General features: G+C 47.2%; 2 protein-coding genes and 1 long non-coding RNA gene across 4 annotated transcripts in view; 2 read left to right on the forward strand and 1 right to left on the reverse strand.

Annotated features, from left to right (window-relative positions):
- Positions 1–5,444: 5,444 nt before the first annotated feature.
- Positions 5,445–8,849, reverse strand: LOC130865558 (uncharacterized). The gene is made up of 3 exons (XR_009056142.1): positions 7,980–8,849; positions 7,007–7,172; positions 5,445–6,426 (listed from the first exon to the last, which is right to left on the reverse strand). It is a non-coding gene; the product is annotated as an uncharacterized LOC130865558 (long non-coding RNA).
- On the forward strand, positions 8,769–21,896 carry Arpin (actin related protein 2/3 complex inhibitor). 2 transcript variants are annotated; one of them, XM_057756660.1, is made up of 7 exons: positions 8,939–9,035; positions 10,696–10,773; positions 11,207–11,282; positions 13,588–13,720; positions 15,249–15,455; positions 16,695–16,858; positions 17,687–21,896. In XM_057756660.1, exons 4-7 carry the CDS (start codon positions 13,708–13,710, stop codon positions 17,693–17,695), a joined length of 393 nt encoding a protein of 130 aa, XP_057612643.1. In that variant the 5' UTR covers positions 8,939–9,035; positions 10,696–10,773; positions 11,207–11,282; positions 13,588–13,707; the 3' UTR covers positions 17,696–21,896. The 2 variants fall into 2 exon arrangements, with proteins under 2 accessions (XP_057612642.1, XP_057612643.1); XM_057756659.1 differs by lacking the exon at positions 10,696–10,773 and having other exon boundaries at positions 8,769–9,035.
- Positions 21,897–22,190: 294 nt separating this feature from the next.
- The window catches only part of Ap3s2 (adaptor related protein complex 3 subunit sigma 2), a 46,685-nt gene continuing 41,882 nt past the window's right edge, over positions 22,191–26,993 (forward strand). The window contains exon 1 of the mRNA XM_057756661.1: positions 22,191–23,587. Coding sequence (XP_057612644.1) covers positions 23,408–23,587 — 180 coding nt within the window. The 5' untranslated portion in view covers positions 22,191–23,407. The remainder of the gene's footprint in view (positions 23,588–26,993) is intronic.

Here is a 26,993-nt window from a genome sequence, read left to right on the forward strand (position 1 = left end):
ACTCCAAGATCTGATCCCCTCTCACAGAAACACATACAGCCAAGACACCAATGTATATAAAATTAAAAAAAAAAATTAAAATGGATCTTTTAAATGTCTTTTAAAGAAGAGGGAGACACCCCGGGCATGGTGGCACACACCTTTAATCCCAGCACTTGGGAGGTAGAGACAGGTGGATCTCTGTGAGTTTGAGGCCAACCTGGCCTACATAGTGAGTTCCAGGATAGCCAAGGCTAAACAGTGAGATCCTTTCTTAAAAAGAAAAAAAAAAGTGACAACTGAGAATGTAGCTCTGTAGTGGGAGCTGCTGGCTGTGTTCCTTCCGCCCCAGCTCCTGGTCGCCTGGCTAGCTTATGCCCAGAAATAACAACACACAAACTGTATTCTTTTAAACACTGCTTGGCCCATTAGCTCTAGCCCTTACTGGCTACTTCTCATATCCCGATCAACCCATCTCTAATAATCTGTGTAGCACCAGTCTTACCGGGAAAGATTCAGCTTGTCTGACCTGGCGGCTGGCTGCATCGCATCTGCTCTGGAGCACAGTGGCATGGCGTCTGCCCCAGAGAGGAGAGGAAATGGCGTCTTAGCCCACTTCCTCTTCCTCCCAGCTCTTCTGGCCTCCAAGGATGCCTGCACACACACGCAATTAAAAATAAAATTGTTTTGTTGTTTAGAGAAGCTATCCCATGTTTAAATTATTAGACTCTCCCCCAGCACATTTAGAATTTCTTCTAAATTCTTTTTAGTTCTTTTCCATGTTTTTCTTTTTTTTTTTTTGGTTTTTCGAGACAGGGTTTCTCTGTGGTTTTGGAGCCTGTCCTGGAACTAGCTCTTGTAGACCAGGCTGGTCTCGAACTCACAGAGATCCGCCTGCCTCTGCCTCCCGAGTGCTGGGATTAAAGGCGTGCGCCACCACCGCCCGGCTCCATGTTTTTCTTTAAGGGAATCACATGGTCCCGATACTCGTTGAACCCACTGATGAAGAGTTAGGTCAAACTCCATTTGCCAGTTGGTTTCCGTCAGCCCTCTGTGATACGGGTGTCAAGATGGTCCCCATTGCAGACCCCCTGTGGCAGCATTTGAGGAGACCTGCCCTTAGAGGTCTTTTCAGTTTTTCAGTTGTCCCTTTACCTCAGAGCACAGTTATCAGGTCAAGCGGCCACTGATACCTTGGAAACGGGACTAGTACAATCTGTTGCGTGCTACATGGGATGGTGGCTTGAAGGTGTAAGTCACAAACAATCCCACACCAGTTTGGAATTATGATTAATAGAATGGTTATTTATTTAAGGGGAAAAAAACTTACAGATCACTGTCCCAGACAACAGCCATCTGCTCAATCAGGAATGGAGCCTAGTTGCCTGAAGCGGAGCAGGAAGCCAGAGAGGAACGGAGGGAAGTGGCCGCTTTTTTAAAGGGAGAGAGACCACGCCCCAATGGGCTGGTATCTCAGCGGCTATTGGCTGAAGGCGGAAGGAGCTCCCACAACAGTGGCTGCCCCAGCCTCTGTTCCAGACAATGAGTTCTATCTGAAAACTGACTTGCCTCTGGAAATGCATAAAGGGCTTTAACTTCCCTTTAAAAATAGAAGCTTAGGGCTGGGAGGTGCTCAGTGGTTAAGAGTACTTGCTGTCTTGTGGAAGACCAGGGGTTGGCTCCTAGCACCCATGTCATGCAACTCACAAGCTGTCACTCCAGCTCCAGGGGATCTGACGCCCTCTTCTGGCCTCTGCTGGCACTGCACACATGTTCACATACCCACTCACAATGCACACACATATACATAATTTTTAAAAAAGATTTATTTATTATGTATACAGTGCACCAGATTGATCTCATTCTAGATGTTGTGAGCCACCATGTGGTTTCTGGGAATTGATCTCAGGACCTCTGGAAGAGCAGTCCGTGCTCTTAACCTCTGAGCCATCCCTCCAGCCCTTGTACATACACATAATTAAAAGTAAAATGTTTTTTTTAAAGAATTGTTTTTATTGTTGTGTACATGTCTGTGAGTGAGAGTGAGAGAAGGCCATTGATGTGGAATTCCCCTCTGTATGCTGTGAATGTGATTGGTTAATTAATAAAGAAAACTGGCTTGGCCTGATAGAGTAGAGTTAGGCAGGGAAAACTAAACTGAATGCTGGGAGAAAGAAGGCAGAGTCAGAGAGAAGCCTTGAAGCTGCCGCCAGAGATAGACATGCTGAAACTTTGCTAGTAAGTCATGACCTCATGGTGATGCACAGATTAATGGAGATGGGTTCAACTGAGATATAAAAGTTAGCCAGAAACACACTTAAGCTATTGGCCAAACAGTATTACAAATAATATGGTTTCTGTGTGGTTATTTCAGAAGTCTGGGAGGCCGGGAAATGAACAAGTGGCCCTCATTAAAACAGGCCATAGTGTGCAGATACCATCAGAGGCCAGAAGTGGGCATCAGATCCTCTGGAGTCAGAGTAACTGACAGTTGTGAGCCACCCTACATGGGTGCTGAGAAGTGAACACTGGTCTTTTAGAATAGCAGCAAGGTCTTGCCTGCTTAGCTAGCTGTCTGCCAGCCCCATGACTTCTTCTTTTAGACACTAGTCTTTTACTCTCTTGTCTTTAAAGATTTTGGTTGTTTTGATTTTTTTTTTCTTTTGGTTTTTCAAGACAGGGTTTTCCTGTGTGTAACCCTGGCTGTCCTGGAACTCGTGCTGTAGACCAGGCTGGCCTTAAACTCATAGAGATCCACCTGCCTCTGCCTCCCAAGGGCTGGGAGGTGAGGCAGAAAGATTAGGAGTTCAAGGCCAGCTCTTACCACGTGGAGGTTTAATGTTAACCTACTAGGTTACAAAGTGGGACCCTATTTTAGAAAAAACCAAAATGGCCAGAGAGATGTCTCAGTGGCTACAGGTTCTTGCCACTAACCCTGACCACCTGAGTTCAATCCCTGGGACCCACAAAGTGGAAGGAAGGGGGAAACTGTCCAAAATTGGCCTTTCACCTTCATATGTGCTCACACTCACATGCGTACATGCACGTGCGTGCACGCGCGCACACACACACACACATACACACACACCACAAATCCAACCTCACTTCCATGGCAGTCCTTCTATCTTCACTCTGCTAAGACCATAAATCTTGGCAATGTACCTACCTGCTTATGATATCCTTACAGCCGCTATCAGTAACTCCATCTACCTAGCCTAGCAGATAAGGGCTCTATCAGGGCTTGGCATCTCCAGTTGCCTCATCCCATGACAGCAAATACTCTCATCAGTCTCAAAGGGCATCTCAAAGATATTGGACCTATCTTATGGCCTCTGGACCTTTCTGAACAAGGTAGGTAGGGGAGGCACCTCAGATCTTAGTAAATCCACTGTGGCTTTCCTCTGTTGGAGTCTCATTGCCGCGTCCTCAAGATGGCCTCAGAGTGGCTCTGGAAGTTCATACTGACGTCTTCATGTATCATGATTTGGGACTTGATCAACCCAGGTCTCACCCCTGTAGCACGGATTCTAATTGTTCTTAATAATAAAAACTCGGAGTCAGATATAGGAATTAATGCTGAAGATCAGAGAAGCAGAGCAGCTAGCCACTAGAGTTCTTACCTCTGCCAATGCTCAGACAGAAGGGGAGATCCTGTCTCTACGAATCCTCAGATGGCATCTCCAGACTTCACCGTCAGACTGAATCCTCAGACTGCATCCATCTCTACGAATGCTCAGAATGCCTCTGATGCTTCTGAGTTCCTGTCTCTTCCCACCTCGTATTCCTCTCTCTGCCCAGCCATATCACTCCTATCTCCACCTCCCTAGTGCTGGGATCCCCTTTGTGTGAGCTCTGTTTCTCTTTTAGACAGATTTAGTGTTGTATAGTCCAGGTTGGCCTTGAACTCACAGAGGTCTGTCTGCCTCTGTCTCCGGAGTGCTGGATTTAAGGTATATGCTACCATCACCTGGCCTCTATGGTTAACTAGCGGCTTAGCTCTGCCCTCTGATCTTTAGCCAAGCTTCTTCTTCTTCTTCTTCTTCTTCTTCTTCTTCTTCTTCTTCTTCTTCTTCTTCTTCTTCTTCTTCTTCTTCTTCTTCTTCTTCTTCTTCTTCTTCTTCTCCTCCTCCTCCTCCTCCTCCTCCTCCTCCTTCTCCTCCTCCTTCTCCTCCTCCTCTTCCCTCTCTCCTCCCCTCCCCCTCCTCCTCTTCTTCTTTCTGCTAGATTACAAACAAAATATCACCACACACCCTTCATCACACTCTCACGTGTGATTGAGCAAGCTTCTCCTTCAGCAGCTTTGTGGCCCATACGACAGTGTACTAACCTGACTCTCACCATGACTCCCATACGCCCAGCATTGACTGTTAGCTATTTTGAGAATGACATTTTCTTCTTCTGTTTCTTTCCCTTCCCAAGATCCAGGGCTGATAATAAACGCTGGCTTATCAACTGTAGCTGTAGCTCAGGTGGTAGGGCACCTGGAGAGCTTCCCCCAAGCCCCGGGTTTCATCCTCAGTATCACATATCCCAGGAGTGTGAGCCCAAATCCCAGAACTAGTGAGTGGAAGCATTAGCTTCAGAAGCTCCTGGTCATCCTCATTTACACTGCATGGGCTGGAGAGACCCCGAATCAGAGAACAAAACAGAACGAAAAGCTGGCTTACTCTGTCATTTTCTCCAACGATCATTGTCCATGCCAATCAAATGGCGTGATACCTGTTTCCCAGCCCAGTTTTGTCCTCCCCTGAGCCTCGCACCAGTGAACAGGTGAAACTTTGACACATTTTATTTTTTGTTTTAAGATGTATCCCTGCCTGGGGTTGGTCCTCAACATCATTACAGCCTGATCTTGAATTCACAGCAATCCTCCTGCCTCAGTCTCCTAAATGCTGGGTTTACAGGGGTGCGGTAACATCCTTGGCCTTTAGTTGTTGTTATTTTAGAGACAGTATTGTGAAGCTATTTCCTTTGAATTCAAACATTCCCTCTGGAGCAAGGGTTCTAGCACTCAGGAAGCCAGTGAGATTTATAAGGCTTGGGAAGCCAGGAAAGCTACAGGTTTCTCGAGGCCCCTTTGCAAGCTTCTAAAGCAGTAAACCATTGCTAGGGGAGAGGAGACTCTCTGGTGGAGCTGACTGCAAACTGGGCCGGGCACCCAGGGGGCGCAGTGCCACCCATGCTGGAGTGGCCTTTTTAGAGATGGAGTTATTTTGAATCATCCATGCTCTTATAAATAACCCCTCACCCACACTCCTGTACATCATTCCAATAAATCCACTGATTCACCGAGTCAGGCATGAATGAAATTGGTCTGACTTTGTTGTCTCTGCAGGAAAAAGTCACACAGGCATGGTCTCATCATATTGCCCAGATTCACTGTAAGCTCTTTGGCTCAACAAATCCTCCTGCCTGGCTTAGTCACTGTGCTATGGCTGCAAAGAGACATCATGACCATGGTCCTCTTATAAAAGAAAGCATTTAATTAGGGCTGGCTTACGGTTCAGAGGTTTAGTCCATTATCGTCATAGTGGGGAGCTTAGTTGTAAGCAGGCAGACATGGGAGCTGAGGGTTCTCCATGTGGATCCACAGGCAGCAGGAAAAGAGTGAGCCACTGGGCCCCACTTGAGCTTCTGGAACCTCCAAGCCCACTCCCAGGGACACACTTCCTCCAGTAAGGCCACACAGTACTAAGCTTTTCAAATAATGCTACTCCCTATGAATTTAATGGGGGCCATTTTCATTCAAAGCACCACACTGCATAAGTCTTCCCAAGTAGCTGGGGCGCTCACCTGTACGGCCACCTAAAGCCTCAGACATTTTGCTGCTGCTCCATGCTGAGGGTTGTCACCCCTCACTCACCCCTAGGAATAGTGTCCCTAATACCATCAGAACCAGAAATGATCCCGTTTTACAGGTCTCTTCTGAGAGTTTTCTTTCCAGGGGCTCTCTGGGCACGATCATCTCCAGGGAAAAGTGGGGTGCACTGGCCGTGAGTGGGGACGGATGGTGTTGTTTCTTTGTGAAGTCAGCTGATCACTGTGGAGAGCAGGATGGGCCTGGAGGAACGTGAGGCGGAGAGACATGGAAGTGACACGAGATCATAGATTTTCTTTCCCAGGCAGGCTGCCTGCATCTGCATTTATTGATGGGCTGTTGATGGATGGGTCTGGGCCTCCTTCTGGCATCTTATTTCATGTTAGGTATGCCTTCCCTCCCGAGTGCTTCCTTTGTTTTCTCTCTTCGGCTCCGTGGTGTGCATGTGTGTTTTCTCCAGGCGATTTCACTGCCTTGGTGGCAATTTAGCATGCTATTTCTTCTGGAACCACCAGACTTTCGTCGGTATGAGATGTATCAGATATGCTAAGCTGTGACCCGATGCATGAATGCGCTCCCGTGTGGTTTACTGTTTTGCTCCAAACAGGGATCTTGACAATGTCTATTTCCTTCAGGGGGTGGGGGAAGAGATTGGTGTGTTTATAATCACATGCATTGCTTTAGAAAAAGAAAAAAAAACATTCCTGAGAGAATTTCGATTTCCGACTGGAGTTAATGATAAACAAATCTTTCATTTACTATTTTACTTGTCTGCTGACTGGAAGAAATTTCTACACGCTACCTTCTGGGTCCTTTTTTGTTTTTTTAACTTAAGAAAAAAGATTTATTTATTTTTGCATGTATGAGTGTTTGCCCATGTGTATGACTGTGCACCATGTGCATGCCTGGTACCCACAGAGGTCAGAGGGCATCAAATCCCCTGGAATTGAAAATGGAGACAGTTGTGAGCTTCCATGTGGGTGCTGAGAATCAAACCTGGGTGCTCCGGATGGACAGCCATCTTAACCACTAAGCCATCTCTTCAGTTCCTGCTGTTGTTTCTTAAAATAGGCTCTAACGCTGTAGCTCAGGCTATCCAGAAACTCGTTACTCCTGTCTCAGCCCCCTAAGTCTGGAACCAGGCATGTGCCACCATGTCCGGTTTACCTTCTGGTTTTCTTGTTTCTTACGTTGTTCTTCGTTACTTACCCACACGGTCTCAGTACCAGCACTGTAGGATGTTTCTCTACTGTGATCTCTGCTCTCTGTGACCTCTGCTTTGCTCCTTGGTGTCATTTGCTTTGTGCCCTGCACCAGGTAAGTGGTCACAGAGTGCGCAGTAGGATATCCCCCTCCAAGATGACTGGCGACAACTCTGTGGAAGAATAAACGACAGGCCGGCCATACGTGTCAACTCCGCTAACCCTCATATCGTCATCTCGTCTCACGCTGTTTCACCCCCTCGTCACCTGACATGGGCCAGAGGAAAAATCCCTGGCAGGGGGAAAAATAGTGCTCGCTCTTCACTGATTGAAGCAAAATTGTCTTATCTATGAAAGCTTTTTACAAAAGCATATGCCAAGGGTGGATCTGTAGCTCAGTTGGTAAATGGCTTGCCTAGCATGCTCAAAGCTTTGAGTTCCAGCACCACATATGACACACATGTAGCACTCGCCTATAGCTCCCCCTCCCCCGCCTTCAGCAGGAGACCAGAAGTTCCAGGTCATTCTTGGTTCTACAGCAAGTTCAAAGTCATTTTAGAATATGGGAGAGCCTGTCTTAAAATAGTAACAACAACAGAAGCAAAAGACCAGATCATGGGCTGGAGAGATGGCTCAGGGGTTAAGAGCACAGACTGTTCTTCCAGAGGAGCCGGGTTCAATTCCTAGCATCCACGTGGCAGTTCATATCTGTCTATAACTGCAGTTCCAGGGGACCCAACACCCATGGCAAAACATCAATCAGTGCACATTCAAGAAAAAAAAAAAAAAACCGGGTGGTGGTGGCGCACGCCTTTAATCCCAGCACTCAGGAGGCAGAGGCAGGCCTGGTCTACAAGAGCTAGTTCCAGGACAGGAACCAAAAAAGCTACGGAGAAACCCTGTCTCGAAAAAAATTTAAAAGAAAAGAAAAGAAAAGAAAAAAAAAAAAAAGAACCAGAACAGACCAAACCAAAACTCACTTTTAAGAAAAAGGTTCTTCTGCCTCTATGGTCCATCACACCCTGGTATCAGCCGGGGCCACGTCTCCATTATTCCCCCAGCAGGGGCACACCTGCCATCCCAGAATGCGGCCACCTGCGCCAGGGTTTGGCACAAAGGGGCCAATAAGACAAGCCGACTTCCCAATGATTTCCAGGTCAGAGGAGACTCCTGGGTGCAAGCTTGGAATAAAAGGCTTGCAGACACCCTTGAGCAGAGGGCACTGTGGGACTAGAGAAGCAATCGATCAGAATCTGTGAGGCGTGGGAGGGAAAGACTAGGAGAGGGCGAGTTCCATCTTTACAAACCATCGGATACGTTTATTTTGCCGAGGAAGAAGTGAGGGCTCGGATAGGTTGAGGAACTTGCCGGCAGAGATGGCAGAGATTCCGGTTTCCTTTGCAGCAGATCTGACACCGATTTGTAGCCCTTCATGCGTCCCTGGAACTCCCCTAGGTCGTGGCGGGATCACGGGAAGGGAGGGTCAAAGGACAGCATCTATGCAGATCACTCTGTGGTTCTTTATGCCATTCCCTTTTCTCCCTTCTGCTCCCTGGGAAAATATCCTCCTAGAATCGATCCCAAGGAAGATTTACAATTCCTGAGCCTCAACTGTCCCGATCTGTATACTGATGAATTTTGAGACAGGGTCTCTGTATACTACAGGTGGGTCTCGAACTCTCGATCTTTCCTGTCTTAGACTACAAGGACATGAAGGACAGCAGTCACCTGGAAAGCCCCACGCCACTGCACAGGGTCTGGAGGTCAGGAATGAGGCTCGGCTCCTTTAAGTCCAGCTTGGGAACGCCCAGAGCCGGCAGCACGGTTCCGGGATCTGTGAGCTGGGAAAGCTTACGCTGCAAGGACCTCCCAGCTCCTGTCCCCTTGGTGCCCCGCCCTGCGCGCCCACTGCTTCCTGGAGCTGCCGGCCTCGGCTTGGGAAAAATGAGCCGCATCTACCACGACAGTGTCCTCCGCAACAAGGCGGTGCAGAGCGTACGACTGCCGGGGTCCTGGGACCCCGCCGCCCACCAGGGGTAGGCTGTGATCCGCCCATCCATTTGGCTGCTGACCAGGGGTGGGTTTTGCTCTGTCCACCTGGTTGCTGGCCCGGGATGGGTTGCACTTTCTCCCGCTGCTGACCAGGGTTAGACTGGACTTGGAACTGCCGGGTACGTCGAGTCCCTGGGGCTCTGGCCCCTGCTGTTAGCCAAGAATGGTCTGCAAGCATCCCTGGAGCCTCGGCTCGAGGCCTTCTTGGTCGTGCTCACAATCTGAGTCCTGTTCAGAGAAAGTTCTGGGTCAGAGGGGGCGCTGGAGGTGAGAGATAAAACTGGCAGTTGTCAAAGCCACCTCTGGCTTCCAGGATGCTCTTCCCAGCATCCTTGACTGCCATACATCGGGAAGAAAGATATAATTGAAAATCCCGCCTATAGGCATTTCCCCCGAAGGAACTCCAGACTCCCAAACGGAACCCTAGAGGCGGTGCATTGGTTCCCACTGACCTCGGTCCTTACCCCACCCCAGGGCTCTAAACTCTAGTAATTTGTCATGGTGCACCATAGGGTACCAGCGCATGGTATAGCAGGACCGACAGAGGGAGGGCGGGAGCATCAGGAGATACAGGCCTTACCCAGGGTAATAAGCAGGATAATTCCATTTGCAATCAGAAACACCAAAGAATCACGCTATGTGAGAGAAGCCAATCCCAGAAAGTCAAATACGGTATCATCTAGGAAGTGGAATCTAAAGTCCAGCTCATAAGGTTCTCAGCGTAGTTTCAGTTCATAGGAGGAATTGCTTCTGAGGATCTAATGCATACATAGATCTGATTGTGTGAATTGTACACAATGTGTGTATAGATCAAGTTATCTTGTTAAATGGCTCCAGTATATACTGTCTTTGTCAGTTTAATGTTTTTAGAAAGAATTTGAGAGGAGGTAATACACAAGGCAAGGAGTCTTGGTCTAATGATCTTCCATTCTCTACCTGCTTAGACCCCACCCTTTCCCCCATGCTGATGTCTCCAGAGAAAGCCCCCAGGTCCCAGCTTCTGCTTTTGTGAACGCTATGGCCTGAGAGTGGTAAAGGGGTGACCCTGGTCATTCTGTGTGGTACCCTGTGATCTTGGGCTAATTCCCCAAACTTCTGAGTCTTGAATTTTCTAGCTAATGATGACAATAACCGTTTCCCTGGTGGATGATCATGTAGGAATGGATAGGAACAGGAATGTAAAAGTTCTTTAAAGCAGGGGAAATGTCTCACCAGTGAGGAGAGCTTGCTGCTCTCCAGAGGACCCACGTTCGCTTCCCAGCACCCACATCAGGGGCCTCAAAACTGCCTGTAAATCCAGCTCTGGGGGATTTGACTCCCTCTTCTGAACTCCACAGGTACCAGTACACACTGGCTTACACTCACACAGACACACATACCTACACATAACAAAACCTACCGCCACCACTACCACCACCAAAACAAACAACACAACACTCAGGCATGGTGACTCACAGCCTTAATCCTAGTACCTGGAAGGCAGAGGTAGGTTAGTCTCTGTGAGTTCAAAGCAGCTTGGTTTACAAGTGACATTCCAGGACAGCTAGGGATACATGGGAAAACCCTGCCTCAAAAAAAAAAAAAAAAAAAGTTTCCAAATTTGCCTAAATAAAATAGTAGAACCATTTATTTATTTATTTGCAGCATTTTGCTATATATTCAAGTATTCAAGGCTTGACTTGAACTCACAGCAATCCTCCTTCCCAAGTACAGGGATTCCAGGTATGTGCCATCAATCCCAGCTCTAACAAATGCTGTACATTTAGTAAGTACTTACACGATCACCTGCGCACCCACGCTCTTAGGCCAGAACGAGAGGAGCACAGTGAGGCAGCTACTATCTCCTCATTGGTGGATAAGAATCTTGAGGGTCTGGTCACAATTATTCTCTGTGTGTGTGCGTGTGTGTGGCTGGGGAGTGGGGAGCATCTCTTGACCTCGGCACAACCTGGGAAGGTTCTTTGCAGGGATGGAGGCTCAGATAAGGGAAGCAGACAGTGGCGGCTTCATACCAGGCCCACTCGGAGACGGGTGAATAGAGTCTGGGGTGAGACTTGTTCCTGTCTCAGAGCAGCTTCTTACCCAGGCCACTAAACCCTGGTGTAACTTTCCTGAGAACTGACAGAACCTAACTTCCTTCCTTCTGACCCCCCAGGGGAAATGGCATCTTGCTAGAGGGGGAGCTGGTGGATGTATCTCGGCACAGCATCTCGGATGCCTATGGCAGGAAGGTGAGTCTGTGTCCTTTGTGCCCCTCACAGGGTCTCCTCCCTCATCCACAAAGCATCATCCCCTGCGCTGGGCTAAGATATGGTATCCGGGTCAATTCCTAAGTGGCTCATGGAACAGATTGCCGCAGCCAGACAGGACCAGTAGAAAGGGCCTTTGGGGGCCCTTCAGTATAGCAGATGGGGGGGGGCAGGGATCCACATGGTTCTTGCAGAAGAGCCTCTGCTACCACTGAAAGAACAGTCCAGGCCCCAAACCCAATCTAGCCTGAATACAGTCTACACACTGACATTTGGGCCTTCTGTCTTTGCTTTACAGGCTCCTCATAGCCCACACACCCCAGGTGTCCATGACCACTCCTAGGGTCACCCTGTACTAGCCTGTGTCTCCTTTCTGGGGACTAGTTCTGTTTTTCTGCCTTCCTTTCAGATAGCCCCCTCTGAGTGTGCGGAGCACACTGTCTGCGTGGCCCTTGGTCTCTAAACCTCAGCTTAGCATCCATGTTGGGTCCTCTCAATGTGGGCCAAGGGCTGGTCCTACACTCAGCTTATGCATTATTATTATTATTGTTATTATTATTATTTGAGACAGGGTTTCTCTATAGCCCTGGCTGTCCTCGAACTCTGTAGCCAGGCTAGCCTTGAACTCAGAAACCCACCAGCCTCTGCTGGGATTAAAGGTGTGCACCACCATGCTGGACTTCAGCCTGTATTTTTGAATCACACATTTCTTGAGAGCGGTCTCTGCTGCTGACTCACTGTTTTCATGCCCAGAGATCTTGCCACACTCTCTGACCCTTAGCTTGCAGGTCAGTAGGTGGGTACAGCAATCTGGAGCCCTCACCCAGCCTGCCCAGGACGACTACACCAGTGTGGAGCTGGCCTACCTCAGCTGGTCCAGCACAGGCAGACCCTTAAGAAATGTGCCTCTTCTGTCCTTTCTCCTGATGATACGCAGGGCAGTTAGCCCTGACAGCCGTGAGCCTTTGAGCCCCTATCTCTTCCCCCTCTTCTTCTTTCTCCTCCTCCTCAGGTAAGCAGTGCCCATGCAGCCTTGTTCCTACCCAGCCTTTCCTTTTCTCTCTCCCATCCTCTTCCTCTTTCCATGGTCCCCCTCCAACGGGGTCCTTAGCTATTTCTTTTTAATCTTTGTGCCTGATTTTCTACCTTCACTACCTTTCGGTGCTCAGTTGGCCCCTTGCTAATTCATTTCCAGAAAGACATCTCTGGGGGATATTGTTGTTATCCCCAAACTTTTCAGGGTTCCTTCTTACTTACCAAAGAAGATCCAAATTTCCAATGTCAGTTTTAGACCTATCTAAAACCCATCTCAGTTGCTTTCCAGCCTGGGCTGCCAAGGGGCCACTCAAGGGTCTGCATTGGTCAGATGTGCATATGGCCTCTTGACTGGTCTTATCTAAAAAATAGTCCAGGTTCATTTGAACTCACCGTATGGCGGAGGATGACCTTGAATTTCTATCTTCCTGCCTCTTCCTCCACAGTGCTGGGTCCCTCACCAGGTTTATGCAGCACTGGAGTTCAAACCCAGGGCCTGGTCTATTCCAGACAAGCATGTGACATTCTCAGGCCTGTTTCCACACCCTTGTCCCCATACCTGCAGGATGTTCTGCTTTTTGAGAATTCACCTTTTCTGACTGTCCCAAAAGTACTATCTGCATCTTCCATCTCTGAGTACTTTTTTTTTCCATTTTACATGCCCACCACAGTTCCCCCTCTATCCCCTCCCTCCCCCCTCCTCCCACTCCCCCGCCTCCGAACTGTGCCTGACCAGATGAGAACACATGGCCGATAACTTTTCAGCACATTCCTTGCTTTGAAAGGTGCCCTCCTCCATTGTGTCACTGGGTTCCTGTAATGTACCTGAAAGGAACATTATGCTCTTCCCACGTGATAGGGGAAAATGAGGCATGGGACTCTTGGGGTGATTTGCCCCAGAACTATATCTGGGAGCAGCAGAGTAGTTGCCTCCCGTTAGGTCCTCAGTGTCCTTTCTGTGACATGTTGGCAACATCCACCCTGCCTTGTGGCATTTGGAGACCCTGGTGCTTGGGTTATGGTCATTAGTTGTGTGGAAGCCTTGGAGGCCTGTGATGCCCTGCCACGGTTTGTGTGGCCCGGTATGTGGACAGGTACTCTAGCGAGTACAGGAGTGGATGAGTATTTGAATCAGGCATCTGCCCAGCCTACACATCAGTGTAGGATGATAGGATTTTGAGAGAAAGGGTGAGGTGGGCAGAGTGGGGTGGGGAATGGGGTAGTGCCCTCACCCCTTCTTTGCCTCCCCCAGGAGCGCTACTATGTGCTGTATATCCGGCCCAGTTGCATCCACCGACGGAAGTTTGACTCCAAAGGAAATGAAATCGAGCCCAACTTCAGTGCCACCAGGAAGGTGAACACAGGCTTCCTCATGTCATCTTACAGTAGGTGTCCTGGGCTCTCCTCCCCAAGAGGCTGTTAGACTGGTTCTGGCTTGAGCATCCCCCATTGGATTCCTTCCTGCCCCCCACTTACTCAGAGAATGTCTGTGTTCCACTCTAGTCCCAGGAGCCAGGCTAGTACCCCCAGCGCTTCCGTTTCCTGAAGTCTGACAGGAGTTTCCAGACTTGGCTTTGGGCTCTATCACTGTGTGTGGTGACCAGGCCAGGTCCGACACTCTCTGATCTATCCAGATGTTGGCTTGTTGGCTCTCAATCTCCTTGTAGTAGCTCTTCTTGTGATTACTCTTCTTGGTGCTGCGACAAAATGACCCAATGAAAGCAACTTCGAGGGAGAAGGGATTTGCTTTGACTCATGCAACAGGAAAGTGCTGGTGGCGGAACTACTAGAAAAGCCTTGAGGACACAGCGCAGGAGTCTGGGGGCAACCGTGCATGCCCTCTGCACCTTACAGACAGCCACTGCCCTGTGAACCCTGCCATCTGCAGGGTTAGGACCTGGGTTCCTCGCTGAGCTGCTGAGCTCTGCCAGGGTGTGTTGTGTGATCTTTCACTCCTTCAGCTTTTTGGGGGCCCACCACCCTGGCTCCCAAATAAATCACACACGGAGGCTTATTCTTAGTTATGAATGCCCGACCTTAGCTTGGCTTGTTTCTTGCCAACTTTTCTTAAATTATCCTGTCTTTTACCTCTCGGCTTTTATCTTCCTCTATGTCTGTATACCTTTCTTTACTTCTCTCTTCGTGGCTTGCTGTGTAGCTGGGTGGCTGGCCACTGATGTCCTCTGTTTCTTGTTCTTTTATTGCTCCTTGTTCTCGGTCTCTTTCTATTTATACTCTCTGCCTGCCAGCCCTGCCTATCCTTGTTCCTGCCTTGCTATTGGCCTTTCATCTCTTTATTAGGACCATCGGGCATTTTGGACAGGCACAGCAACACAGCTTCACAGAGTTAAATAAACGCAGCGTAAACAAAAGTCACACACCTGAAAGTAATATTCCCCAACAAGGGCCAGCCTGGAGTAGGCCAGTAGAGGGTGTGGGGACCATAAGCTGAGTGCTGGTTCTAGAACCTGAAGGAACTCTGCTTAGTCCCAGAGTCTTGGTTGGAAGGCAGAACTGTACTGTGAGTGTTTGAACACTGCCCCCACTGTGTCTTGGTTTTTCTCCTCTCTGAGATGGGAATAACAAAACCAAAGACCCTTGACGAGGGCTGGCTCCGTGACAGACACTGCTGAATGCTCCACTCGCTTTTTCTCCTCTGTACTGCATGTTAGGGTTGTCCGATTGGCTCCATTTTTATCCCTATTCTCCAGGGACAAAGCAAAAGCTCACTTGCCCAGATTGCAGTAGAGTTCAGATTTGCTCCAGGTAGCCTGGCTCCAGAGTCCAGGTCATAAAGCCTCTGCTGTGGACTTCTCTGATGAGCCCTGGCAGGAGGGATGCCCTCAACAGCTCCTGAGAGTACTTGGAGAAGTTTCCTTATATGCTAACACCCCTGCATCATATGCTCTACAGAGACGGAAGCCAAGGGGGACGCTGACAGGCTCACGCTCGAGGTGCTGAAGGGCCTGGTGAACAAGCCGGACCTGCTGGAGCTGACAGAGAGCCTCACCCCAGAGCAGACGGTGGCATTCTGGATGCCGGAGTCAGAGATGGAGGTCATGGAACTCGAACTGGGGACTGGAGTGCGGTTGAAAACTCGGGGTGATGGCCCCTTTATCGGTGAGCACTGTGGTTCACTTTGCCTGTTCCGATAGCCTATAGGCCAGTGGTTCTCAACATTCCTAATGCTGTGAGCCTTTAAGACAGTTCCTCATGTTGTGGTGAACCCCAATCAAAAAATGATTTTGTTGCTACTTCATTATTCTAATTTTGCTACTGTAATGAATCATCATTTAAATATCTATATTGGAAGATATCTGATACGCAACCCCCAACGGGGTTGAGACCCACAGGTTGAGGACCACTGCTGGCCTCCCTTCAGAGGCTCCTCGTCTCTCTTGCTGAGAGCTGTGGGAGAAGGCCCAGTGTGGCCTTCCACGGGGGCCTGACCTGTGATCTCGGGCTTTACTCCTATGTCTATGGTCAAGTGTCCTGGGGCCATTGGTCTGGACGCACCATATCCCAGGATACCATACAACTCTTATAGCCGGCCCTTGCTTTCTAGTGTGTTGGGATTCCCACCAAGAACCTTAGTAGCCATACCAGAGAACAGAGCCAACCCAGACGTAAAGGGCCCCACCAGAAAGAAGTGCCGTAGCCTGGCTAGTTCACTACAAGAAGAAAAGCCATTTGGCGTGTAATACAGTTTTGCCTGCTAAACTCTACACATTCTGTAACCTGTTTTATTTCTCTGGGTGTAAAGCGGCGGTCTAGAATTGTGATATTGTGTATGTTTTGTCCCAGTTACAATGTTTCAGTCCATCACCCAGCTTTGGCTGCTGCTGTCATACAGCTGTGAAGACCTGCCTTGGTTTCTGTCAGACTGCTTTTCCGTGCTGTACTGAGTATCTTAAGTGCTGTAGAAAGGATGCCAGTTCTTCCTTCAAGGCTGTTTTGTAATGTATATAAGGACTGGAATTGTGTTTTTGAAGAAAAGCATTCAAGTATGGCAATACACTATCTGTGTTTTCACCATTCAAAGTGCTGTTTAGTAGTTGAAACTTAAACTATTTAATGTCATACAATAAAGTGACCAAAGTGTGTTATGTTCTTTATTGCATTTTCTTAGCTTTGAAAAAAATCTGTGCACATATTGTTTCATAGAAAATGCATAGCCTTTGGTGTTCTGTTCTTTGGCACATTTAGTTGTTTACTATTTGAGAGGTCAGGAAGTTTGGATTTCAAATCTATTATATACACTAAATTCTGTAAGAGGAGATCTCTAACCTCAAAAAGAATTTACATACCGTAAAAAAAAGAAGAAGAGGAAGAAAAGTCATTCAACTTCTCTTCTTTCAGATTCCTTAGCCAAACTGGAGCTGGGGACCGTGACCAAGTGTAATTTTGCTGGTGATGGAAAGACAGGGGCATCCTGGACAGACAACATCATGGCCCAAAAGTCTTCACAGAGGGACACAGTGGAGATCCGAGAGCAAGGAGATGGAGCAGAGGATGAGGAATGGGTAGGTCAAGGGGATGCCTGTGGCCCTGGATCTTGGTGGGAGTTTTGTACATATGGGACATGGTTGAAGTAAAATGAATTGAAGGCAAGATAAATCCTTTGTAATTCCTAGGTGTGTTAGCATCAGGGAAATTCCCTCACGGAATTAGGAATTATCGGAGGGCGACAACCTGAGGCATTTGTTGCTGGAGAAACAGAACCCAAAGCCCCAGAGATTCATAAAAGCAAGGACTGGAAGCAAAGATTATAGAAAGAGCCAGGGAGTGTCATTAAGTTTCAAAATGTTTCTCTTGAAGTGATACATTATTCCTGGGAGGTCTTTGAGCAACCAAATATTTTTTCTTCCTTAGTCGGGACTCCAAAGCCTGAAAAGTGGCTGAATACTAACCTGGTTTTACCAATGCGTCCAGTGCCGAGGGTTAACACCCTACTCCGTTAACACCCTAGTTTATATGCAGCTGTTTATCTGAAGTGTGTGTTTCACCTGAACTTATACCAAAGGCTTCCTAATAGGACATTTAGAACAAAGAAATCCCAGAAAAGTTAGGTATTCACCTCAGAAAGGACAAGGACGACTTTGGCCAAGGAAGGCCAGGGAAGGGTGTGTGGAGGATCTGGGCTCCCTTCTGTGTCAGTAAAACCGACAAATGGTATATTTGCTGGACGGGCTGGGGAGTGCTGGGGAGTCGGCGCTAATGATGGGAGGCCAAAGCAGTGAGTGGCTGAGGATCCCATGGCTACCGCAGAATCAGACTCATCTGAAGATTGCCAGGAGACTCTTATGAAATATGCTCTACTCATATCCCTTGACTGCTTTGTGTGTCTGCAGGATGACTGAAGTGCCTCCTCCCGCTACCAGCATCTGAGATGGTGTCCTTGAGAAGTGGCCATTTTGACTTCCACCCTGGAAAGAGCAGTCTGTCAGGCTGAATACCATTAACACATTCTGCGGAGATCAAATCCAAGACCTCGAGACTCACAGGCGGTTTCCAGGCTAAGACTTTTGTTTTTTGTTTTTGGCTTTTTGTTTGTTTGTTTTGTTTTCGAAACAGGGTTTCTCTGTGTAGCTTTTGTGCCTATCCTGAAACTCGCTCCATAGCCCAGTCTCTGCCTCCCAAGTGCTGGGATTAAAGGCGTGTGCCACCACTGCCAAGCTTAGGCTACAGCTTTTGTATGTTTGTGTCCCTTTTTGGATGCAAAGCTAGCTTTGCTGGACCTTTCTCCAGTGGTCCTTTCCCTAGGTGGTGGACATGTACTAGATGAGTTCCCCAAGTCCTGATGCACAATTAAGGAATGTCCCTGTCTGAGACAGAGGCGCTCTGGGGGGAAGTGAACAGGCTCCTTCTATTCTTGCTATCCGGTTTTTTCTTCTTTCTATCCGGTGCCAGCCTTCTCCTTGTGCCTCTGTTCTCCTGATCTACTCGTCCTTGGTCTGTTCTTTCCCATCCCTTACCCAAGGTCCTACTTCTTTACTTCTGTTCTGCTCCATGTCTCCGTGGAGTTTCCTGCCTTAGACCTCTGTCTTACTGCTCTGATGAAACACCACGACCAAAAGCAACTTGGGGAAGAAAGGGTTTATTTCACTCACATTTCCATTTAACAGTTCATCATCAAAAGCAATGCTGGCAGGAACTCAAGCAGGACAGGAACCTGGGGGCAGGAGCAGAGGTCATGGAGGATGCTGCTTACTGGCTTTGCTCAGCCTTCTTTCTTATAGAACCCAGAACCTCCAGCCCAGGAGTGATGCTGGCTCTCCCCCATCAACCACTAAATAAGAAAAGGCCTTACAACCAGGTTTTATGAAGACATTTTCTCATTGAAGGTTCCCTCCTCTCGGATGACTCTAGCTCATGTCAAATTGACATAAAACCAGGCAGCACAGACCCACCTGGTTGCTCTCCTGGAAGGCCAGCAGCCTTTCTGGCTATGTCTGGCTGGTCCACAGATCTTGACTCGTTCCACTAGGCCAACTTTTAAATTTTTATTTATTTTCAATTTTTTAATTGCAATCAAACCTAGGGCTTCATGCTTGCACAGTAAGTGATCTGCCACGCCTATAGCCACAGCCATGGAGCACATTTTTAGAAGTATTCTTTCTGTTGTTTTGTACTTGGAGAACTTTTATGAATGAGTGAATCCTCAAATTCCTCCACACTACTGGGTTCTTGTGAAGTGTTAATGAATGAGTTTTATGAATGAGTGAATTTTCAGGGAGGAATTCCTCCACACTACTGGGTTCCCTTGAGGTGTTAATGATCTTGCAACTGAGCCACCTTCTTAGCAGACAGTCTCAGGTCTTTGGTGATGAACATTTCCTCATTGGGTAGGTGTGTCCCTTTTCAGATCTGGACCAGATCTGAAGTAGAAGTCTACATGTCCTGAGTTTGATTCTATGTCACCCTGGCAGCTGTACGTATCCTGCTTGATCCTGAGAAGAATGGGTGAAGGAGGATAGGATTACTGAGTCTTCTTAATGTGTCAAATGCAATGCCAGATGCCTTCTGTGACCATGACTGGCACTGCCAATACTGAGTTCTTCCTGGTGTGTTAAGTCCTTGGAGTATTCTGTCACAACGCTCCTATGATGCACGTATGATTAGTATCCCCATGTTTTTAGGTACATAAACTGAAGCTTTGAGGCTCTATGAATAGTATGTATTGCCAGAGAAAGGAATTTAAACCCAGGCAGTCAGTTTCAAAGTCTACATTCCTTCCTTCCTTCCTTCCTTCCTTCCTTCCTTCCTTCCTTCCTTCCTTCCTTCCTTCCTTCCTTCCTCTCTTTCTCTCCTCCTCCTCCTCCTCCTCCTCCTCCTCCTCCTCCTCCTCCTCCTCCTCCTCCTCTTCTTCTTCTTCTTCTTCTTCTTCTTCTTCTTCTATCCACACACATTTCAGGCTGACCTTGAACTTGCTATCTAGCTAAGGATGTCCTTGACCTTCTGATTCTCCTGCCTTTCCCCAGTGTTGGGATAATAAACATGCATCTCCATGCCTGTTTTGTGTGATGCCGGAGCGCACACTCAGGACTTTGTGCATGCTAGGTGAGCACTCTGCCAACTGAGCTACATCCCCAGTCTCAAAGTTCACAGTCCCCCACACACCTGTTTTGTTTGTTTTGTTTTTTAAGACAAGGTTTCACTGTGTGTCCTTTGCTGACCTTGAACTCATTATAGGCAGACCAGGCTGGTCTTGACGTCATGATATCTGCCTGCCTTTGCCTTCTAAATGCTGGGATCAAAGTCCACATTTTTCATTACTGGATTCTTTTGCCTCCACCTGCAAACTACAAAGAAGAGGGACCAGAAAGGTCAGACAACTCTCCCAGTTTTTAAGTGGAGGATCCAGCTTGGAGTCCAGAGCTCCCAAAGGCAAAGTTCTTGTCTCTTCCCTTGTCCCTGCTTCCTTGGCCACAAAAGGTTTTTGGATATAAGGGCAAGAGGATGTAGACTCATGTAATTGGTGTCCTGTATCTGGGGAAGCTTACAGACAGGTCATGATGGGGTCTTATCCTTGAGGATGGTTAGGAATAGCTTATCTGGGGACACTGGGACCATCTTATTGCACAAAGCTCCAGGCAGCCCCTGGAGCAGGTCAGCCTTTTAATGTCCTGAGGCAAAGGGCTCTGATCCTGGACTTTAAGGAAGAAAAGGTCACGTAATTGGAGTTCAGAGGGTAGAATAGCATGGGACGTGTGTTTTCAAGGAGGCTAGACATTGGGCATGGCAATTTCATGCTCACTAGAGCTTTGAGGACTTTATCCTTAGTGTCCTGGACGCTAGTGGTCCTGGGAGAAGTGGGGGCTGATTCATCTATTTTGAAGCTCAATTGTTCAAGAAGAAATGGGAACAGTGAGCTTCTGCTGGAATCTGCTGCAATCATTCGGTGAGAGGGCAGCGTGGTTTGCTCTGCAGCAGAGACAAAAAATGAAGAAAGGGCTTATGCCCAGAGGTATTTAAGAAGCAGAATCAACAAGCCCCAGGAGAGGAAGGAGACAAGAATATGTTCAGACTCTGATGAGCATAAGTGTTGGGGTGCATACGGTTGTTTAGTAGGAGCCCAGCCTGAGGCTAGGCTGAAATACACTCCTAGGGAAGGAAACCATGTTTCCTGTAGAGAAGGCAGGCATGGTGGTTCATGCCTATAATCCCACTGCTTGGGAGGCAGAAATGTAGAAGGGTTGCCAACCGTTTGAGGTTAGCCTGGGCTACAGATGAGGCCATACTTCAATAAAACCAAACCCAAAACCATACATGCAAACAGACAACACAAAAGGGCCAGCAAGCTGGCTCATTGGGTAAAAGTGATGGCCACCAAGCCTGAAGCTGAGTCTGATTTCCAGAACTTACATGATGGAAGAGAGGACCAACTCCAGCAGCTGTTGGCCAATTTCCACACTCATTCATGTTGCAGCTCACAAGCACCTACCCCTCCACATAAATAAACAACAACAAAATAGATTTCAGTTTAGCAGTTAGAAAAACGGAGTTAAAACCCGCTTCTCAGGATAGAAAGGTGCTTGGTTCAAAGCTGGGTAGGTACGTGGAAAAGACCCACAATTTCACCCTGTCCCGTTAATAATTGTTGTTATCTTGCCTCTTTAATATGTCTACACGTAAAATTGGACTTTACTCTTCCTATTGTTACTATGTAACGACGGTCAGTGCACAGTCATATTTTTTTTGAGGCTCTTTAGACCAGGCTAATCACAGAGTCACAGAGATCTGCCTGCTTCTGCTTCCACAGCGCTGAGACTAAAGCGCTCATCATTACAGCGGGTTCCTCACTGTGTTTGGATGATTTAGGAGCAGGTGTCCAGAGTCAGGTCACTGGGAATCTAGGCATCTTTTGTAACATTCTTGCTATATTGCCAAGTTGCTTCCCCAAAGGGCTGTTCTAGACTGTAGCCTCAGGGGTAGTGCAGGAGAGAACTGATTTCATGCTACTCATGCCAGAACTGGGGAGGAAGATTTTGAACAAATATTTGATAAAGTGAAAATTCTTAAATATATTTTATCGTTTCTTCTACTTATAGTGAAGTTATTTTTTTTTTCATTTCCTGTATCTACTTTTTTTTTTTTTTTTTTTTGTTTGCTTTTTGAAACAGGGTTTCTCTGTGTATCCCTGGCTGTCCTGGAATTCACTCAGTAGCCCGGGCTGGCCTCGATCTCACAAAGATCCATCTGCCTCTGCTTCCTGAGTGTTGGGATTAAAGGCATGCACCCCCACTGTCTGGCCTGCATCTACTTCATTAAAAAATAGTTTTGGTTACATTTATTAGTGTGCACGTGCGCACATGTGTGCGTGCACACAGACAACCTGCTGAAGTTTGTTCTTCCATCACAGTGGGTTCTGGGACTCCAAATCAGGTCGTCAGAATTGGCAACAAGCGCCTACACCTGCTGAGACATCTCACTGGCCCCTGTATTACAGGCACGTGCCATCGCACCAGCATTTATACAGGGCTGGAGATGGAACTCCAGGTTTGGTGGAGGCACTTTAGCACCTGTGCTACAACCCTAGCTTTTATCAACACCATACCTTTTTGTTATCATGTTATTGTTCTTGAGTGAGCATAGGGAGTGTGTTGCAGCAAATATGGAGAGGTGAGAGACCGTTTTTGGACTGGAGATGCTCCACAAACTATGATACTCCCTACACCACATATTAAAATTAGTTTACTACTTTTTCCAAAGGACTGGAGTTGCTCCCAGTACTCATATCGGGTGGTTCACAGCTAAACTGCGTAATGCCAGCTCCACGGTGCTCTTTTCTAGCTCTGAGGGTACCTAAACAAATGCACTCACACTAGCACAAAGACACATGCATACACACAATTAAAACTAAATCCTTAAAATTATTTTACTACAGATTATTGTGTTATGGTTCAATTGCCCTACTCAACATCTGAATCATTTTGCCACACTTCAGGGCAATTGGCCATTTGAATTATTATTTACAACCATTCCCCCCTCCACCGGGATGTATGCGTTGGTGCAAGCTTTTAATCCCAGCTTTTCAGGGGGAGAGAGAGGCAGGAGAATCTGAGTTCGAGGTCAGCCAGGGCTACACAGTGAGACCCTGTTTCAAAAAAAACAACATATAAAGAAGGAAACAAAAGGTGTTACCAGTTCGTGACCAACCGTACCTTTTAAATGGGATTGCATGAAAAATCCCATGTGATTTCGACTTTAGCATCTGTACGTTTTTTTTTTCCTAATTCATTGCAGCATTGTAATACTATAAAAACCCAGTTTTTGCTGGCCCAAGGTTAGAACGGCGAAGAAGCCACGCAAGCTCTCTCCCGGTCCCTCAAACTGGCGCAGTTGCTGGCTGGAGTTGCCGACCTGGATCCGCGTTGATGACGCGGTTGGCTCCGCCATGGAACCAGAGTGAGGGGCCCAGTACGGGATTCATGCCCTAGGCAGTCTCGGATTGATAACCAGGCCGTGCTCCTCGGCTTCCACACCCGAGTTGCCCAGACGAGCCCGCCGTCCTCTCCAGGGCCCCAGAGCCGCCGGACCCCTCGGTGCTCGGACCCCAGGGCACCACGGCTATGTTTCCGGGAGCAGTTTTGGACAGGGCACCAACCGGAACTGCCCGTGTTGTGGCGGAAGGAGGAGCTTGCTTGGAGCAGCTGGTGCCGAGAGAAGCGGGACTGGCAAAGATGATTCAGGCGATTCTGGTTTTCAACAACCATGGGAAGCCGCGACTGGTCCGCTTCTACCAGCGTTTTGTGAGTGCGGCCCGGCCCGTCACGCACCCGCGTCCATTCCCCTCCCCTCGGCGCGCAGCAGCGCTCGCCAGCACCTCGGGCTCCGGCACCGAGCATGACCCACCGCCTCATCCTCCCGGGGACCCGGCTCTTCTGTGCTTTCTGACACTTTCCCTTGGGTCTTAGGCCAGACACGGTACACAGTGTGCCTCACTGGGATCTTGAACTACAAAAACCATTGTCTTTAGGCTTTTTTTAAAAAATTTAATTGATGAGCGTAGTTTTGTGATAGTCGGGTCGTTGGGTTCTTGTAAGTTTTTTGTTTTTTCAAGGTGGGGAGAAGTTCTTTCCTGGAATTACTTGCTTCATTGTTGGCTGGGATTTATCAGGGTTGGTCTACCCTTTACCCAGTAAGATTACAGAAAGTCTCTTTCAAAATTGGGCTTAACCGGGGTTGGGGGTTAGTGGCGCACACCTTTAATCCCAGCACTTGGGAGGCAGAGGCAGGCGGATCTCAGGGAGTTTGAGGCCAGCCTGGTCTACAAAGCGAGTTCCAGAACAGCCAAGACTGTTACATATTGAAACCCTGTCTCAAAAAGGGGGAGGTGTAAAATGAGGTATATTACAAGCTGCCAGATGTAGCGGTGTGCACCAGTGAGCTGAGAACTCAGGAGATGGAGTCCTAAGGATGAGGACTTCAAAGTTATCCTCAGATAGACAGTTACACCTCAAGCTGCACCAGACCGTATCTCAAGAAAGCAAATAACTAAACAAATGCTGTCACGGGATGGCTCAGCAATGTTCTTTTTCTAGAATCATTTCCTTTGGGAAAACGCAAACGACGTTATTTGTCTCCCGTCCCCCAACATTTTATTCGTGACTAGGTTTCAAAATACAAAACCGAGAGACTGGTTAAACCCAAGGGGAATGGAATTAGAAAACATTCAGGCTTCAGCCCCACCTTTCCTCCTCTTGTGTGAGTTGACAAGGGAGAAATGTCTCTAGGATTTTTATTCCTTTTTCGTCATAGATGAAAAAGAATTTGCTTTTTTATTTTTATTTTTGGTTTTTCAAGACAGGGTTTCTCAGAAGCTATGGAACCAGTCCTGGAACTCACTCTATAGATCAGGTTGGTCTTGAACCCACAGAGATCCGCCTGCCTCTGCCTCCCAAGTGCTGGGATTAAAGGCAAGCACCACCACTGCCCGGTTAATTTGCTTTTTTAAGTAAGTGTTTCAAAAAGCAGCATTTTTTTTAAAAAAAAATGCTTAGTACAACTTTGACTTGTGTATACATTTGTTTCTCCTAAGTTATTGAGATATAAACGACTAAAAAGAAAAGAGATATATAAATGACTGACTATACAGCTACTTATCATATCCCAATTTGAGAACCTTTTTATCTCTATCCTTAAAGAAACTCCTCCCCTTTAGCAGACTACTTCACTGACTGTAAGCAAGCACTTGCTTTCTCTTTAAGTTTTTGAACATTTTATCTAAGTAGAATTGTAATAATGTATGGGATTTTTAGTCTTTTACTTATGAAGACATACTCAAGTTTCATCTGTATTGTAGCATTCATATATATGTGTTCTTATTTTGAAGCAGGATTTCATTATGTAGGTCTGGTTGGCTTGGGACTGGAGGTCCCTCTAGGCTTGGTGGCACAGGTCTCTGCACTTGGGAAACTGAGGTAGGGGTATTGTGAGTTCATGGCCAACCTTGGGTACATAATGAAGACATTATAAGCAGAAAAAAAAAACAAAAAAAAAAAAACAAAAACCAAACAACCAACCGCCAAAAGAGTAGAAAAGATTCTCTAGCCCAGCCTTCCACATCCCGAAGTTTCAGGCATGCCATTGTGCTCTGCTGCTCGATCCGGGTTTCCCATTATTGCTGTGTCTAGCGCTTATAAATAATGCTACTGTGACCATCCATGTGTTGAGTTTTAGTTTTAGTAGGCATAGCTTTTCATTTCTCTTGACTTTAGTAGTAGAATCATTAATAACTCAATAATAAACCTTTTTTTTTTAAAGTAGTTTATTTTTATTTTTTATTCTTATGTGCATTGGTGTTTTCCTGCATGTATGTCTGTGTAAGGGTGTTGGGTCTCCTAGAACTGAAGTTACAGACAGTTGTGAGCTGCTATGTGGGTGCTGGGAATTGAACCTGGGTCCTCTGCAAGAGTAGTTGATTAACCGCTGAGCCATCTATCCAGCTCCAATGGTAAACATTTTAAGAACCTTCTAAAAACCTTCTAAAGTGTTTTTCAAGTGGTTGTACCCTTTCACGCTGTTATCAACAATGTATCAGTATTCCATTTTCTTCATATGTCTTCCAATGTGTACCTTCTTTGTTTGATTTGTTTTCTGAACTAGGGAGTGGATTTAGGGCCTCTCTCATTCTAGGCATTTTTCCTCCACTGGGCTATAAATCCTGGCCATGTTGCCTTTAATTAAAGGAATTTTAGTGGACGAAAATGAATCTCTTTTTAAAAGGTTTTGATGTCTGTTTCCATAGTAACTAAGGATGCTGAGCACCTATCTTTTCTTATGCTTATTAGCTATTTGTATGTCTTTGAAGATCATAGACTTGTTTAAGAACCTCTTGAGTGAGAGTCCCTTGAAAATTGCGGCGTACTAACAGATAGGAAGGGTTGTTAAAATAACTGGGGCACGGAAGCAGCCCAAAGTTTGCCTTTCTGTTGAGCTAGGAATTCGTTGTCCTCATTGTTCCATACCACCAGCACATCCCCATTTTTGCCACTTTCACCTATAGTTGGATAAAGGGCTTCAGTTGAAAAGATGTTTCTGTCAGCTTAAAAAAGTGCTGATGCTTAACATGTTTTGTGCTTCTGAGCACGCAGAGTTAATCTTTGACAACATCCTGGCAAATGTGAGCTTGGTGTGTTCACATGGAAACCAGAAAGGTAGTGATTGATTTGTTCCAGTTTGTGGGCCAGCGGTTAACAAGTTTGCATCCATGCGTTCACTAGGCACTGAGAGCCTTTAGAGCCCACACTGAGCCAGCCATTTCCTCAGTGACTAGTTCCTGGTTTTTGTGTTGTCCACCCCCCCATGCTTCACAGCTTTTAAATAACTGGCCCTCTCAAAGCTAAGTGTGGTGGTGTAGAATGAAAGGGACTAGTTTTTTGTTTGCTTTTGTTTTTTTATTTTTCAAGACAGGGTTTCTCTGTAGTTTTTGGAACTAGCTCTTGTAGACCAGGCTGGCTTCGAACTCACAGAGATCTGCCTGCCTCTGCCTCCCAAGTGCTGGGATTAAAGGTGTGCGCCACCACTGCCTGGTTTAGGGATTAATTTTTTTAAATGTGTTTTCCTGATTTAAGGAAGATTCAAGTTGAATGTTTACTTACGCTGTGCCCCTCAGAGTGTGGTCCCCAGACCCGAAGCACTGGTGTCCTGTAGGAG

The sequence above is a fragment of the Chionomys nivalis genome, chromosome 23 (genome assembly GCF_950005125.1).
Source record: "Chionomys nivalis chromosome 23, mChiNiv1.1, whole genome shotgun sequence".
NCBI classification, from domain to species: domain Eukaryota; kingdom Metazoa; phylum Chordata; class Mammalia; order Rodentia; family Cricetidae; genus Chionomys; species Chionomys nivalis.

What these genes read in the sequence shown, in the direction of transcription:
- Arpin (XM_057756659.1), top strand. Translation starts at nt 8,770, where the DNA reads ATGAGGCTCGGCTCCTTTAAGTCCAGCTTGGGAACGCCCAGAGCCGGC. An exon ending in CTTCCTCATGTCATCTTACA is followed by an intron (nt 13,721 to 15,248) that starts GTAGGTGTCCTG and finishes TATGCTCTACAG; the next exon opens with AGACGGAAGCCAAGGGGGAC. An exon ending in GGGTGATGGCCCCTTTATCG is followed by an intron (nt 15,456 to 16,694) that starts GTGAGCACTGTG and finishes CTCTTCTTTCAG; the next exon opens with ATTCCTTAGCCAAACTGGAG.